At 23.6% G+C, this 15,627-nt stretch overlaps 1 protein-coding gene across 1 annotated transcript in view; it reads right to left on the reverse strand.

The window, feature by feature from the left end:
* LOC129609542 (GATA-binding factor C) overlaps positions 1-15,627 on the reverse strand; it is a 212,315-nt gene that overhangs the window by 115,363 nt on the left and 81,325 nt on the right. The window contains exon 2 of the mRNA XM_055521515.1: positions 855-1,123. Coding sequence (XP_055377490.1) covers positions 855-1,123 — 269 coding nt within the window. The remainder of the gene's footprint in view (positions 1-854; positions 1,124-15,627) is intronic.

The raw sequence follows: 15,627 nt of genomic DNA on the forward strand, positions 1-15,627 counted from the left end.
AGGTGTAAGGAAACTCTTTACCAGTGTTATATTAAGACTCTGGTCCATAATTCGATCTCTGGAATATGTAAATTTAAATTCAATGAACCAGTTGTAAGAAAGGGAAAAAAATTCAGGTAACCTTTGAGGTCATAATGAAAAATGTTATCGCTTTGTTGAACCCCTAGTTACAGTTAATAAAAGTTATGGGATAACCTATTTAAATTATAAAAAACATTATTCATATACTATCTGTGGTGTATTAGCGTCGTACACTACCATAGTTCTATGCTCTTTGAAACCAATTGGTTTAATAAAAATAAATTTTATGCGCGAAAAAGTTGGCTATTTAATTCAAACTACATAAGATTTTAGAAATATGAAGCATAAAAATTTTATGAATCAAAACACTGAGATAAAATTTCAAAAATTATTGTGGTATATGGAAATTCGTATACAAATTCCAATATCTTAAATAGTTTATATTTATTAATATTCCGGTAAATTCAATTTAAATATGAACGGAATGCATTAAAAACCAAAAAAAAAAAAATGCATCTATAAGAATATTTATTTTAGTACTGGTGAAATTTGAGATTAAGCTACAAAAATGTTTAACTGGTTTTCGCTCAGTATTGCACTACAATTTATTTGGTATTACGCTCTTAATAATCCTATGAGCTTATGATAAGCATCTTCTATTAGAACATTTTGGCATTTGTATCATCATTTTAACACCCATAACTTTAAATTAACTTGAATAACCAAAATTACAGTAATAATTTGAATAAATACTTTTATTCAAACAAACATAAAAAAAATTCAATATATTTAAATGAAAATTTTTAAATTAAATAAAAAAATAAATAATTTACCTGATAATCAGATGGACCCGTTTGTATTGAATCCGGTGTTGAGTCTTTTGGTGGTGTCGGTGGAAATGGAAATGCATGTTGACTTGCTTGATGATTTTGAACTTGACTAACTTTATCCTGATGTGGATCCTGTGGACAAGCAAATGGTGTACCCCAAGGGCTACCAGGTGGAAATGATTTATGTTCACTTGTCAACCATGGTGTTAACGGTGCATGAAAATGTGGTCTACATACTTGTGGCGAGGTGTGTGATGATGGCATTCGGGAAGCTAAAATAATTAAAAACAAAGAAAGAACAAAAACAAATTTAATAAAATTGCATATACATTAAAAGTTGATTAAACTTTTTATATAAAATATTAAGAAATAAAATAAAATAAGAACTAAAAAATATTTTAAAATAATATATGGGGAGTAAGAGAAAATTTCATATAATAATTATGAAATAAAAATTTATTATAAATATTAAAATTGGAAGCATGTATATTCAAAAAGAAATTAAGAGATGCTTTATAATTTTCTTTCATATTGAGGATGAACATTATTTCTCTTAAGGTTTAATATTCTTAAATGATGTGCATTTTATGTAGGTACTTTATATACCTATACACAGTATAATAATAATATAAAAGTATTCAGTCAATATATTGATAGAATATTGGAAATTACAAAAACAAAATTATTAAAATCCATGGAAACAGTCGAACTTCCGATTTTTAGAACTACAAAAGTACTTCTCAAAGAATTGTGATATGAAAGAGGTCTGGGATGAAAAATGTGATGAAAATAAGTTATTTTAAATATTAAATTGTTAAAATAGTGTATGAAAATTCTGGTTGCTCTTAAATATACAAGCCTTGGAAGTATACACGCCTTATATTAATTACCCTTACACTGTACTTAGGTCATCTTTAAATTGTTTTTAAGAAAAAAAATGGTGCTTTAAATTAAAAATGTAAGAATTCTAACCAAAATTATGAGGCGGAGCTTATATGTTATCATTTCTCAGAGAATTCCAAAAAATTATTTTCAGGTTACGTTGTTAAATTTGTAATATCTGTTATTTGACTACAGTTAAGTTACAAATGCTTGTAATCATAAACTTTTTACAAAGTAAAATATTCTGATTTTAATTTAAGAATTTGACTTTAAGGGCCAACTGTATCATGGTTATTAATAAGGTAAATTCTAAGTTAAGTTTCGTTATGAGGTGGGCAAAATAGCTTACTGACCCCTATATATTGGAAAGCATCTGTTTTTATTATATATTAGGCCCATTTTTTAAATACTTGCTTCAGGTTGGGGAGCATATACCGTTCTGTTGATATTTCCAGAATCGAGTTCGGTCAGAAGAGATTTCTTTGTTTTATATTGCGTGATTTGAGTTGGTCTCAGGTTGCCGCCATATTAAGATAGACTATATTATTGTTGGAGTTGTAAACGTTGTGCTTGTTAGACTTGCAGATTGAACATTGAATTGTTGGAATTTGAATTTCATTTATAGTGTTCAATGAATAGTAGTTCGTTTGTATAAGAAGGGGAGCGAAATGAAAAAAAAAAAAAACAATGCAAAGACGAATTAAATTTATTTTTTTTTTTTGTTCTGTTATTTCATTCAATGTTTAAGGCAATGAACAAATTTTAAAAGTAAAAAAAAATCCCCTAAAAAGATAATTTTGTTTTTTGTTGTTGTTTTTTTTTTTTAAGTTAAAAGTATATTGAAAGTTCCGTACATTAATTTTCTTACTGTAAAACGTATATATATATATATGCATATATAATATAATATGTTACAATATTTTATATGTACACAATATATTATATTTAAATTATATAACCGGGAGCTATTAAAAAAAGCGCTTATAATATCAGTAATAAAAAAATTGATCACCAAACAAAGATCTTTAAATATGATTAACAGTGTGCACAGTAAGTTTTGCAGATATTTTTTGGTTTTTTCTTTTTTTGTTGTTTTTTTTGTAAAGAAGTTGTATGTACAAGTTTTGAACACTTGTCTTCTACCTATTGTTCTTTAGCTATACATGCATATATTGTTTAGCGGTCATACATATTACATACACATATTTCAAGTTGCATATACATGGGATATAACATATACATACATATACAATTTACATACTTATTTATTTATTTAGAAGAATATTGAATTAAAATTTATGAAAAAAAAATATAAGTATAGAAAAGGAAAACTATACTGTATGCAAACGGGTGTAATATAGAAAGAATATGAAAAGTAAAAAGAATAATAACAAAAAAATTTTGCAAACAGGTTCCGTTAAGTATTTCTTTAAGGAATTTTCAAAAATTTTTCTCCTATTTTTTTATTATTGTTCTTGTTCTTAAGTTGATTGTGCATCAAATTTACTACTTATGGTATATATATGTAAATGTATGTAAGAGAAGAGAATATAGCATCAGAAATTAATATCAGTATAACAATAACAGCAACAAAAAAAAAAAAAAACATGAAAAGAATTTTATTTTTGATTCAGGACGTGCAATTTTTCATAATAATATTTTTACTTAATAGATGGAATTATACTTAAAATGAGATTGGCCAACCATACATCACAAAAAAGCTTTAAGGCACACTAAAAACAAAACAAAAACCGAAAAAACAAAAAAATGTTGATCCACAGGATTTCTTCTTTTGTTTTGTTTTTTTTTGTTTTTTTTTTCCTATATTTTTCCAGTTATTGTAACAATAGGCTTTGCATATTTTGATATACGAGTATAAAACTACTTTACATTCGCATTTATTCAATAATCTTCTTTTATATATAAAAATTTTTCCACAAGATAGCAACATACGTGTATACATTATCACATCCATGCCAAACTATATATAATCTATGCATATACACATGTACACATACACATGTACATTAGCTTCTTTAATTTTATGTTAAACATGTTGTTGGAATATGAAACTAAAAATACTATTCTTAAGTATTATACATAGTATGTGTTATACAGTTGTATTAATAAGAACTCAATGCACGTGTATGTATATATGTTTCTGTATATATTTTGTTAAAGCGTTTAAACTTGAACTAATAAGCAGTTCTAAAAGTCATTTTTACAGCTTCTAAAAATCAAAGGAAAATTATTAACAAAATTTTTAACCATATAGAATAAAATTTATCACATAAATTCTGACGACAATATATATATATATATATAGAAAATTTATACTAGTATAAAAGGAAACGGTCTTCATTTATATTTGAAACGTATAACTAAAAAAAAAAAGTATAAAGCTCAAAAATATAAACGTGTTTTTTTATGCAATTTTCCAATCATAAAGCAAAATAACAGTAACAGTTTGATCTTATAACATGCATGTGTGCATTTATATAAATACACTGTATTATTAATAATAATTCCTTATGTAAAAATATAATAATGTGATATTCAAAATGAAATGTTAAGGGGCTTCGTAATAGAGTCATAGTTAAGAGTGATTTGTAAATGTATAACAGTTTATTGATTAACTATTCATGTTGTACGGTAATGCTACGTATCGCAATTTATAAAATTGAAAAGTCTTTGTAATGACTTCAGACTAAAGCTTGTAACAATTTTACAAAAAATTGTAAATGTCAACCATATTTTGGGAATATTTTCGTAAGGTGTTTTTCATCGAAAAATTGTTGAACAATTCTTAGAACAGATCATAATTATTAAATACTTATGATTACCATTAATAGTGTGTAATTTAAATTTCAAAGTGAAAATTTTGATTTTGTAACTGTATTTTGTAATTTATTGTAATTGCAAGGATTTTTACTGTGAATAAGCATTGAACTTTGAATCAAAAAACTTTAATATATAAAATTTAATTACATATAATTTTTGTTCCACTATAATTTTCACAAAAAAGAATATTTAATTATTAATTTCTCTATTCGAAAATTAGAAAGGAGTAGAAACTTCGGACGAAAATAAAATACACGCGTGTACACGCAGACCGGCACTACCATGCTTAATAGCATCGTAAATTTTAGCTTCCCTACCATATGCAGAAAATCGTTTCCACCGAAAAATCAATATATTAAATTTGGTGCTATCACCTCTTTATTGCATCTTTCCCAGTCCGTAAAAAATCGAAGTCCCATTTTATACTATTGTAAAAAAATCTTCTGCAATAAAAACTAAGTATGAGAACCACTGTTACATAAAAATGAATAAATTCGTCTTATGTTTATAAACATATTTTGCATCTTACGGATTGTATAAAATTTATGTTTTTAAGAAGCAAAAATTTTAATGTTGCACTGCCACACTGTATATTATCTTTAAATATATTTTATGATAATAGTTTTAGACCAAAGGCATAGTGATTAAATTCTTTTTTAAAAATTTTTACTTTAATTTTTATTTTTATAATTTTATTTAGCGCAACATTTTTATAGAAAAAATAAAAAAAAAATAAAAGAAATAATATAAAAGTGAAATAAATTATTCGTTGACTGAGAAAAAAAGCAAAAATTTTTTTTATATTTTTTAAAGTGTTGAAGTAAATTATTTTATGTCAAAAAAGTGTTCACTAAAAACGCTTACGTTTTACTCTAAAAGAATACAAAAAAAATACTACTTTTGATCAATTGCAATTGTTTTGCAAAATGTAAAATTTTTATGTTTTCTTTTTTATGAATTTCAGTTTTAGTAACATTCAAAATATTTGAGATTAAATAAATTATCGAAATGTCGTACACACATACATGGTTTGTATAGCAATATAATATAAGTGCTCAGTTTATGTTATAATTAGAAATAATGCAATATTTTATTTTTAAAAATAAAATAATAAATTTATATAAAATATTACCAAGCTATAGTTTGAATTTGAACAAATTTTATTGGAATTAATTATTGTTAAATATTAATTTTTTTAATTTTAATTAATAAGAAATCCAATAAACTGAGGCGTCAAGATCGTTACCTCAGCATAATTATTTAATAATGTTGATATTACAAGAAAAAATTTCAAAAATTGTTTTAAACTTTCAATATTTTAGAAGTTCTTTGTGTTTTGAGTGTATAATGAGAATAATATAAACAACTTGTAAATTGTTACAATTTTGCATACTTATAGGAGTTTATAAAGCTACATAAATGGAGAAGCAAATATAAAGAAATTTCTTTCCTCTTATAAACAATTCCTTTCAGAATGGCGAATTTTTTTATTATGTCATAATTCATTTGTAAGAAGTATTAAACCATAATATAGCAACAGAAGATGTAAATGATGTGATTAACAGAAGATGTAAATAAAACACTCGCAAACGGAATTTATAAATTAAGATTCTTAATCCAAAATTGTTCCCAATAAATCTTTCAATCTAAAATATTTTGTTAAATAATTTTTCTCTTTTAAATTTAAAATGTTAAATTATATTAAATTATGTTATGTTTCTTCTGTAAATTATTAAAATATAGAAATTATTTAATTTTACTGTTATAATACTGTTGGCTAGTTATTAGGTAAGCTAACGTCGGATCTATAATATGTGCGAAGTAAGGATTTGCAAAGGACGCTTCTAAAAATGTAATGAAAAAATTAAATTTTAAAAAATAAAATGTTTTTTATTAATGTGTTTTACAAGCATTTTGCACTCAGAGAATCATTATGTATCAGAGAGTCACTTAGAATATTTATGGCATATTGTTGATTACATGAAAGCGGTTCGGTTTACATTTGAAAACCGTTTAGAGCGCTAAACAAATCAGAAACGGGTCTATGACCAAGTAATTAATATAAAAATCAAAATTAACCATTTAAAGAGAAAAACATTTTTTTTTCGAATTTCTTAAATTTTCCATATAAACATTAGATTTTCTACCAAATCCAACATCCCTTACTTTGTATACACAAAATTGTAAATTTCAACAGATTATTTAAATTTGTAATACAATTAACCCCTTCTATCCGCACTTAATAATAAAGAAAATGAGAGATGATGAAGTGTAAGGTATAAGAAAAACTAAAAATAAAAAAAGAATAAAATAAAAAAGAAAAACCAAAAAAAAAAACTATGGGATTAAAATATCGATAAAAATCTTATCGTGAAAAATAATTTGTTTGTTTTTTAACCTTAATAATAATTATAGCTTATATTTCAATTTAATGACTGTGTTAAAAAACAAAAAAATAAAAATGTAATTTAAGCGATCATCTCTGATATTTTTTGGGCTCTCTATTCTCTCTCGCTCTATATTGATACATTGTTGTTTTTGGTATATATAGAAAGTTAGAGTTAAAAAATTTTCTTTACTCTTTACTCGCGTATTTCAATGTGTTACAGGATGAAAGCTGATTTTTGTTGTATTGAAAAAAAAAATGTATCGCTAGAAGCAAAAATTTTTATTGTAAATATTAATATTGAAAACTGGTAATATTTATCAAATGACTACTAGTGAAAATAAATACACACTCATGTAAAGACAGACTAAAATTTCTAGAAATGCGTTGGCATATAATATGGAAAATGTAATGTGAAATGCTTTAAATCGTACTTTTCGAATTTACTATCATATACTAAAATTTTTTTCACGTTTAAGATTTTCGGTGACTTTAAAGCCTCTCTTGTAATCCCGAATGACGTCTTAATAAACATCTTCCAAAATACTATTAAAATCTATCAGATATGCGCGTTATACAAAATCTAATTACACTGATATTGATATATTTCTGAATTTCTTTATAAGAATTCAAGACCTCTCGGTACTGATTTTAAAAAATCTTCCAAAACAAAAGTTTAAGATCCTTTTTTTCAGCAATATGACCGCATTTGTCGCCTTTTAGTTATAGTAAAATAGAGCTAAAAAAGGCTCGAAAAATTTTGTATAATTCTTGAACCGAAAGCTTTTACAAATTTTTTTTAAACATCGTGCGGCTATTTTCTTAATCTATGGCGATTAAAAGTTCTCTCATGATCAGATAAGCGGCTTATTGGACACACAATTTTTTGATTTCATTATAGATACAGATATTTGAAATCCAGCATATTTGAAATGTTACGTAGAAATTTTAAGCAACAACAAAATTTATATTATATCGAATCAATTATCTCGCAATTGATATACATATATATTCTGTTTATAATTCATATTTTAAATTCCGCTTAGTTATTGTGTTCTCAAACATGATTCGGACATCATTTATAGTTAAGTCAAATTTCATTGTTTGAAACGTTCATTAACAAAATCCTGTTAATCATATTAATGTAATTAAAATTTCATATTTAATTCATTCTCATACATTGTAATGAAATTGAATTTAACAAAAGAATCATTCGATTCATGCAATATATTTATTCTATTATTTCATTCATATGAAATATTTTCTTGCAATAATTCAATAAACTCAACAGACTGAATACAATTTAATCATTTTTCAGAAAAGATAAAATAATTTCAATTACCAGATAATCTTTTATCCTTTATATTTTATTTATTTTATTTTTAAAATACAATACAATATTCATACACTCAATTATAATTGAATTTCTCTTTTCTATATCGAATTTAACTAGTTTTCCTGTATGTGTGTGTGTGTGTTTATTATTATTTTATTTATAATTCTTTTTAACTCCTTTATTCCTTTCTGATTTCATTTTAAAATAATTAAAATATTTTATCAAAGTGTTAAAAATTAAAATTGAAATCGAAACCAAATCAGTGAATACAAAAATCAAATAATAAAATGAACGATTTTATAACACAAATGAAATTAAAAGGATAACAAAAATAATAACAAAAAAAATAACAAACAATGAAAAATGAAAATCCTTTTAATCAGACAATTCGAATCTTTCAGTTCATTAAAGTAAGCGCAAAAAAAAAATAAAAGTGAAATAAAACAAGGAAGACAAGAAAAATAAATTCCGTTATCTTTTATCTGGTTGGTTGTATATAGTGTTGGCTATTTCTGTTCCAAAACAAAGAAATATAAAATTCTGTTATACGGAACATTGAATTTATTTATTATATAAAATCAAGGATATTAAAGGACTAAATTTTATTTTATATGTATGTAATAATGTGTTCGAATATGTTTATTTGTTTGTGTAGTTTGTGTTATAAAAGAGAAAACTATAAATATAAAATCCTTTTAAACAAAATTATTTTATGTTTCAAATTTAAGAGTAATTTTTTTTTTGTTTTTTGGTTATTCTATTGAACCCTTTCAATCACCGTTTCATTCCATTATACCAATCTGAATTATTTTGTATATTTTCGGGTAAATTTGAAATAAAAAGAAATTCTCAAATATCTTATTTTATGGACAAAGTAGCTATAATGCAAAAGAATTGATAGAAAGGACATTTTTTATTTATTCTTAATTTTGTTTTTTTTTCGAGAAAATTTTATTTCATCTAATAGAGTAATTTTAATTTTTATAATTTTATTTACAACTGAATCATACTTATGTTAAGTAGTTGCTTTTCAACTTGCTTTTTGTTTATCATACTTGTATATCAAACATTGAAAAATATGTTAGCAGTAAGTAATAACAAATTTTGTTACAAATTATAAGAACAGTGCCACATTATTGTTAAGTTGTAATTATTTTTAGTAATGTAACTAATACGATTATTGTATTTCAAATATAATATAAAAAATGTGAAGTAAATAAAAGTTTGCTTTTTAATTTACAGAGTAATATTAGCAATTCAGAAGCTGTTTGAATTATTGTTGTAAAATTTTAATGTTTTTTATTCATATTTTAATTATTCTACATTATTAACGGCGACTATTTAAAATTTTGTTTTATACAATTTATTCAATAAAATATCCAAATATAATTTAAAAAATTTTAAAGCTAAATTTTCGAATGCAAAAGATTTTCCAACTAAACTAACAAATTTTTAATTTTAAAGCTAGATTTGATATTGTAATTATATTAACTGTTATAATAACTGTTATATAAACTGTTATATTAACTGTTATATTAAATATTATTATATTAACTGTTATATAAACTGTTATATTAACTGTTATATAAACTGTTATATTAACTATTATATTCTTTATAACAGTTTTAATGAAATGAACTGAGAACATTAAAAGTGTATTGCCTTCTTTTGGAAAGCCGGATTAAATTTTGAAAATTATTACAATTATTTATACAGCTTGAACTTTTTCAACAAATCTGAAAATTATTTTCTAATTTAACTGTTCCTATCATATACCTACATAATTATACAAAAATTTTATTTTCAATTTGAATTCGACACCTTTTAGCTATACCGAAAATTTTTACTTTAGTATGACTCGGTTTGTGTGTACAGCAGTTGTTTTATATCATTTTTTTTGTTCCTTTTCGGTTTTATTTTTCAATTTAATATAGACATTGTCCTCATACACTCTTTATTGAATAAAGACACAAACACAAATATATATATACGTGCAAAAAGTAAGTGTTAATATGGAAAGTTTGTGTTTTGATGACAATGATGATTTTGATAAGAATTTGTTTTTTTTCTGTTCTAATTTTTTTTTTGTTTAATTTCTTTTTTATTTTTTATGTATGGATTCATAGATAAATATCTATAGTTTCTTTTAACATTTTTATGTTTTACTTAATCTCTTTTTCAAAAAAAAATTTTGTTATATCCTTTTTTCTATTTTTTTTTTTTTTGAATTATATTGAATTTTCGGCTTCCATTAAGATATTAATTTTTGTTGTTTTTTTTTTATTTATAATTTTCTTGTGAAAAAGTGTCCCTTTTAAATGTCTATACATTATAGAAATGAATGTGTATGCTTGTATATGCAGATGTATATATATATAAATAAAAATGTCATTAAAATAGAAGAGTTGACTGTTAACCCGCAAAATGTAAAAAAAAGAGAGAAGAAAAAGAAAAATGTAAGGCAAAGTTTTCGTTGTTATCAGGATGACACATTTCTCGATCTTTTAACGTTTTAGATTTTCGTTTTTTGTTTTCATAGGAGAAAATTTCAATTTTTATTGTTATTATTTTTTTTTGGTTCATTCGATTTTCTATTTTTTTTTTTGTTGTCTTTTAATTCATTGTTATTTTCTTATGAATTGAATTGAAGAGGATTGTTATGAAATGTCCTTCAATATTATCTTTTCTTTTACAATATATTTTTTTTTCTCTCTCTTGTCTTTATATTCTAATTGTCAACAAAATGTTAGAAATTCAACAACTTTCAAAACACATAACAATATTATAGAAAGCATAATATAATCATAATAATGAATAATAAAACATTATTTTTTTTTAATAATAGAATTATTAAAAGTATATGAGAAGAAAAGAAAGAAGACAATGCATTAAGAAAAAAAAAACGGTTCATTTTGGGTTGTCCATGGCATTTGTAGGAATTTATACGTACATATGACGCTAGTATAATTCAATAAAATTTCTTGAAACAAATGTCAATGCGCCTATTGTCAATCAAAAATTGGCCAGTAAAATCACCCGTACAGAAGAATTTATTGCAAAAAGGAGTTTAGAGTACTATAATAGCATTATTTCGTATTACTCTAACTATAAGAGCATGATTATTCTTTTATTCACAGGGAGAAAAATTAATCATTTAAGTATTCAAAATAATATAATTTCGAAGTGAGAAGAATAAGCTTTCCGAAATATTTAACTTTTTCCTGTTTTCCAGAATTCAATTACTTTGATGACAATAAGAGATAATAAATTATAGATTAAAATTTTAAAGATTTTATGCAATAAATTATGATATTTTTAATTGAGTTCCAAATATTATGAAAATCATATAACACTTTAATTATATTTAGTTAATTATAATACTTAATTGATTTAATATTTACAGCTTAATAGCTTTTTTCTGAATAAATCCAAAATAATTGCGGAATTTACAACGTTCAAAATTATTGTTCATAATTTCAATTTCGTTAAGATCCACGTAGGTTTCTAAATTATCATTACATTTAAATTTCTTGTAAAATGAAGGAAAAGACGTTCTAGTTCTAAATATTCTTCTCATTCTTTTCCTATATAACAACTCACATTCTAATTTTAGGTAAAGAACACTCTTTTTTACAAATATTTTCTAATTTTTTAGTTCAATTTCACAATATAAAAATTCTTTCAATATTACTATATTAAAATTTTTGCAAAAGAAAGCAATAATAAATAAAGAATTTTGGAGTATAGAATCATTGTACAAATTTATATATAACAATAGTATAATAAAACTGATCGTTATTCCTTGCATATATACGCATGAATTAAAAAGGTTCCGATTTTATAAGATAAATATCATAAAAAAGTTTTCATAAAATTTCATTGTTATATTCATGCATTACAAAATTATCAACATAAAAAAAAAACAGAAATCACTTCAAAATTACATGGCATTTAACAATCATATCTAAATCTATAAGCACACAAACAGCCATACACACGAAAGCATTAAATATAAAGGACAAAATTATATCATTGCATAAAGATCTTCATACTCATCTCATCATCATCATAGAGATGTGAAATTCTTCAAGATTATCTCATTCTAAAGATCATCTCACAATCTACTTCTATATTTTTTTTTCCATATTTAGATTTTTAAAATTATACTTACATCGTATCCAATTCATCAGTACAATAAAAACACAAAAAAAAATTACATTCATACATAATTCAAGCATTAATTTGTAGTACGTACCTATGTACTTACCATTATTCTATTATGTAATATGTATATATAATATATTTTATGTATGGATGTACATGGAAAACATATTTTAATAATTCAGGCGTATTTTCTCTTTCATTTTAATGTTTTGTTTAAAACAAAAACGAAATAACAAGCCGAATAAAATCCTCACACACTAATATACAATTATGTATGTGAGGAGTTCGAAAATTTCTACTTCGAAAATTATTAAAGAATAGATCATTTTGTACTTCAAATCAACACTAAAAATGCATGCATAAAAAAAAGAAATGGAAACTAAATATTACAATTCATCATCATGTGATAATTCTCATGATTATGATAGTAGTTGATATGATATATTGATGATGATGATGATAACGCTGAGAAGGTTGATAAAATATGACAATAATGTCGAATGGTTAAGGGTAACTATTTAGTTGCCCCTTTATATTTTTTTTTGTTTTTTTTGTTTTTTAGGTACTTATGCGTATATTGTTTTGTTCTTGGCTTTTCATTTACAATTTTGATGTTTGAAAATTTAAACAAAGGCAGCAGCTAAAGCTATTCGCATAATCTTTCAATAAAGATCTTTCAGAATATGCAGCGATAATTTTTTTTTGTTATTTTAGATAATATAATGGGCAAGTTATGCGTTATCACATTTTTATTTAAAATAATCAGTAAGTATATAGAAAAAAAAAATTGTTTTTCAAATTCATTCATTTATAAAAGTGTGTAAACAGCAAATGTTAGAATATAATAAAAAGTGAATATACCTATATATATGCGTTTATAAAAAATGTAAGTATCCAATTGTATTGTAATAAAAATTAACAAAATAATCCTAAAAATTATTGAAATAAATGTATAGAAGAATGAAATTTGAATTAGGTAGACAATTTTTGGAAATTTTAAAATGTTTGATTTATTCCGAAGAATTGAAATGTTTGCATAATTTAATTGAAGAATTGAAACAAAATTTCAATTTATGAATTGAAATTTGAAATTACGGAAAATTTCATTCAAAATTTAAATTGGTCAAGTCTCTTATTTAAAATCTAATTCATCTTGTTTCCGAATAATGCGAAATTCAAAAGAAAAAATTTAAAATTTCAGTACAAAATTTATAACTTTGGTCAATTAAAATTTTTTGTATCAGGATTTTTTGTATTTTACACTCATTATTGTTGTATTTGTCTCTATTATTAATTAAAAATTTTAAAGCTCTGCTGCATAGTAAATAATTTTACCTTAAGTTGAAAGTACAAATGAAAGAATAGTCATTCTTGACTATTCTAAAGTCTAAAATTCTTAAACTCTAGAGCAGCCGTTGGCAAAGTGCGGTTCATAGGCAGCATGACGAACTATTCAAATTTAAAATATGGCCCGAAATTCTTCTTTGAAGAAAAAAATATATTTGATTACGGCTATTAAAATTTTTCAAAAAAAAATTTAAGAGCTCAGTCATAGATAACAGGTATAGGTGAATAAAATTCCATATAAATAAAAAATTCGACTGGCCCATATTCATACTCACATAGTACATATTTGCCTATATCTAGTGAATTCTTAAAATCACAATAATTCCAAGAGCAAACGAAATTTCCACATTAAACGAAAAAAAAAAAATAGGGTTTTTGTAAAATAGAAGAGTTCAAGTTAAGTCAAATAAATTCAAAATTTCCAAGCTGGAATCTAAGAAAGCGTATTTTTAACTTAAAAATGTCAAATTATTTAATTTTGTTAAAATTACTTAAAAATAAATTTTGTGATATTTTTCAAACTATTTTATAAATTTTATTAAACAACTACATAGGAAAAAAAAAAACAAATGACCTGACAGACATATCACATTTTTTTCTAATACAAATGTATGTAGTCATGTTAACTTATAAATTTGTATATGAAAATTCTATATCTTTATATATATATGTATATAGAGGATAATAATAGAATGCATATGGTATCCGCATTCATTCCTATTTGGAGGAAAAAACAAACAACAGCAACAGCGCGCAAAAAAATGTTGATTTTAATCTCATATATAAAAGTTGAATAAAAAAAATTTTTTCATAAATATTTCAGTAAATTTTTTTATGTTTTATGGTCAAAACTTATGTTTGTTTTTAGATTATTTTAATTTTTATGTTTTTATTCATCCTTTAAATATTTTAATTTAATTCTATTGTATTTGTATATTATAATAAGAAAAATTGTTATATAATGTATAGTACAAATAAGATCGTACTTATTTAAAAGATTATTTTCTTTTACGAAAATATACGAAACAAAAAAATGTGTTATACCATTGAATTCAAATTATTTATAACAAAATATTTGAATTCCTACAAATGTAGCGAATCATGTTCAAGGAACTGAATGTGAGACAAATACAGTCGAACCAGGGGAATTGCACTACTTCAGCTGTTTCGTATGGTAGTAACAAACTTGTCTTTATTAAATACAACTTTTTGAAATTTCGCTATAATTTTAAAATAACCAAGGCACTGAAGTTCCATTAGATAGGCGAAAAACTGTATGGCATAAAGCACTTGAAAATTCGATCACCAAATTTTTTGAATATTGGGTCATATTTGTCTTGTGTATGTATAAGAACTTTGCAGTAGAATTTAATTTAATATACTATTGTTATAATAGAAATAAAATTTAAAATAAAACTTAACCGAACTTTTATAAACTCTCATATTCACATAGTACGAAATAATACACAATTCTTACATATAAGTACGAAAGTTATTAATAGCAAAACTCATTTAAAATAAAGTTGGGGTGAAACTAATGGTTTGTAAAGAAGCATGTTTTTCTTGAAACAAGTACAAGAATATTGTTAATTAATCTACTACATTATTTATATTACTTTCAATTTTATATACTAATACATATAAAAATGTTGCATACTTTTAGGAAACAACATAATGGTTGAATTCAACGGAAAGATTTGCAGTTTCTGATACCTATGTAAAGTACCAAAAATTTCAATTTTACGAATTTCGTGAAGCTTTGAAACGATATCAATAATATGAAAAAAATGGAGTTTTAGATAACGGTTAACTTAAACGTT

This window comes from Condylostylus longicornis, unplaced genomic scaffold (assembly GCF_029603195.1).
Source record: "Condylostylus longicornis isolate FDR11 unplaced genomic scaffold, ASM2960319v2 ptg000040l, whole genome shotgun sequence".
NCBI lineage: Eukaryota > Metazoa > Arthropoda > Insecta > Diptera > Dolichopodidae > Condylostylus > Condylostylus longicornis.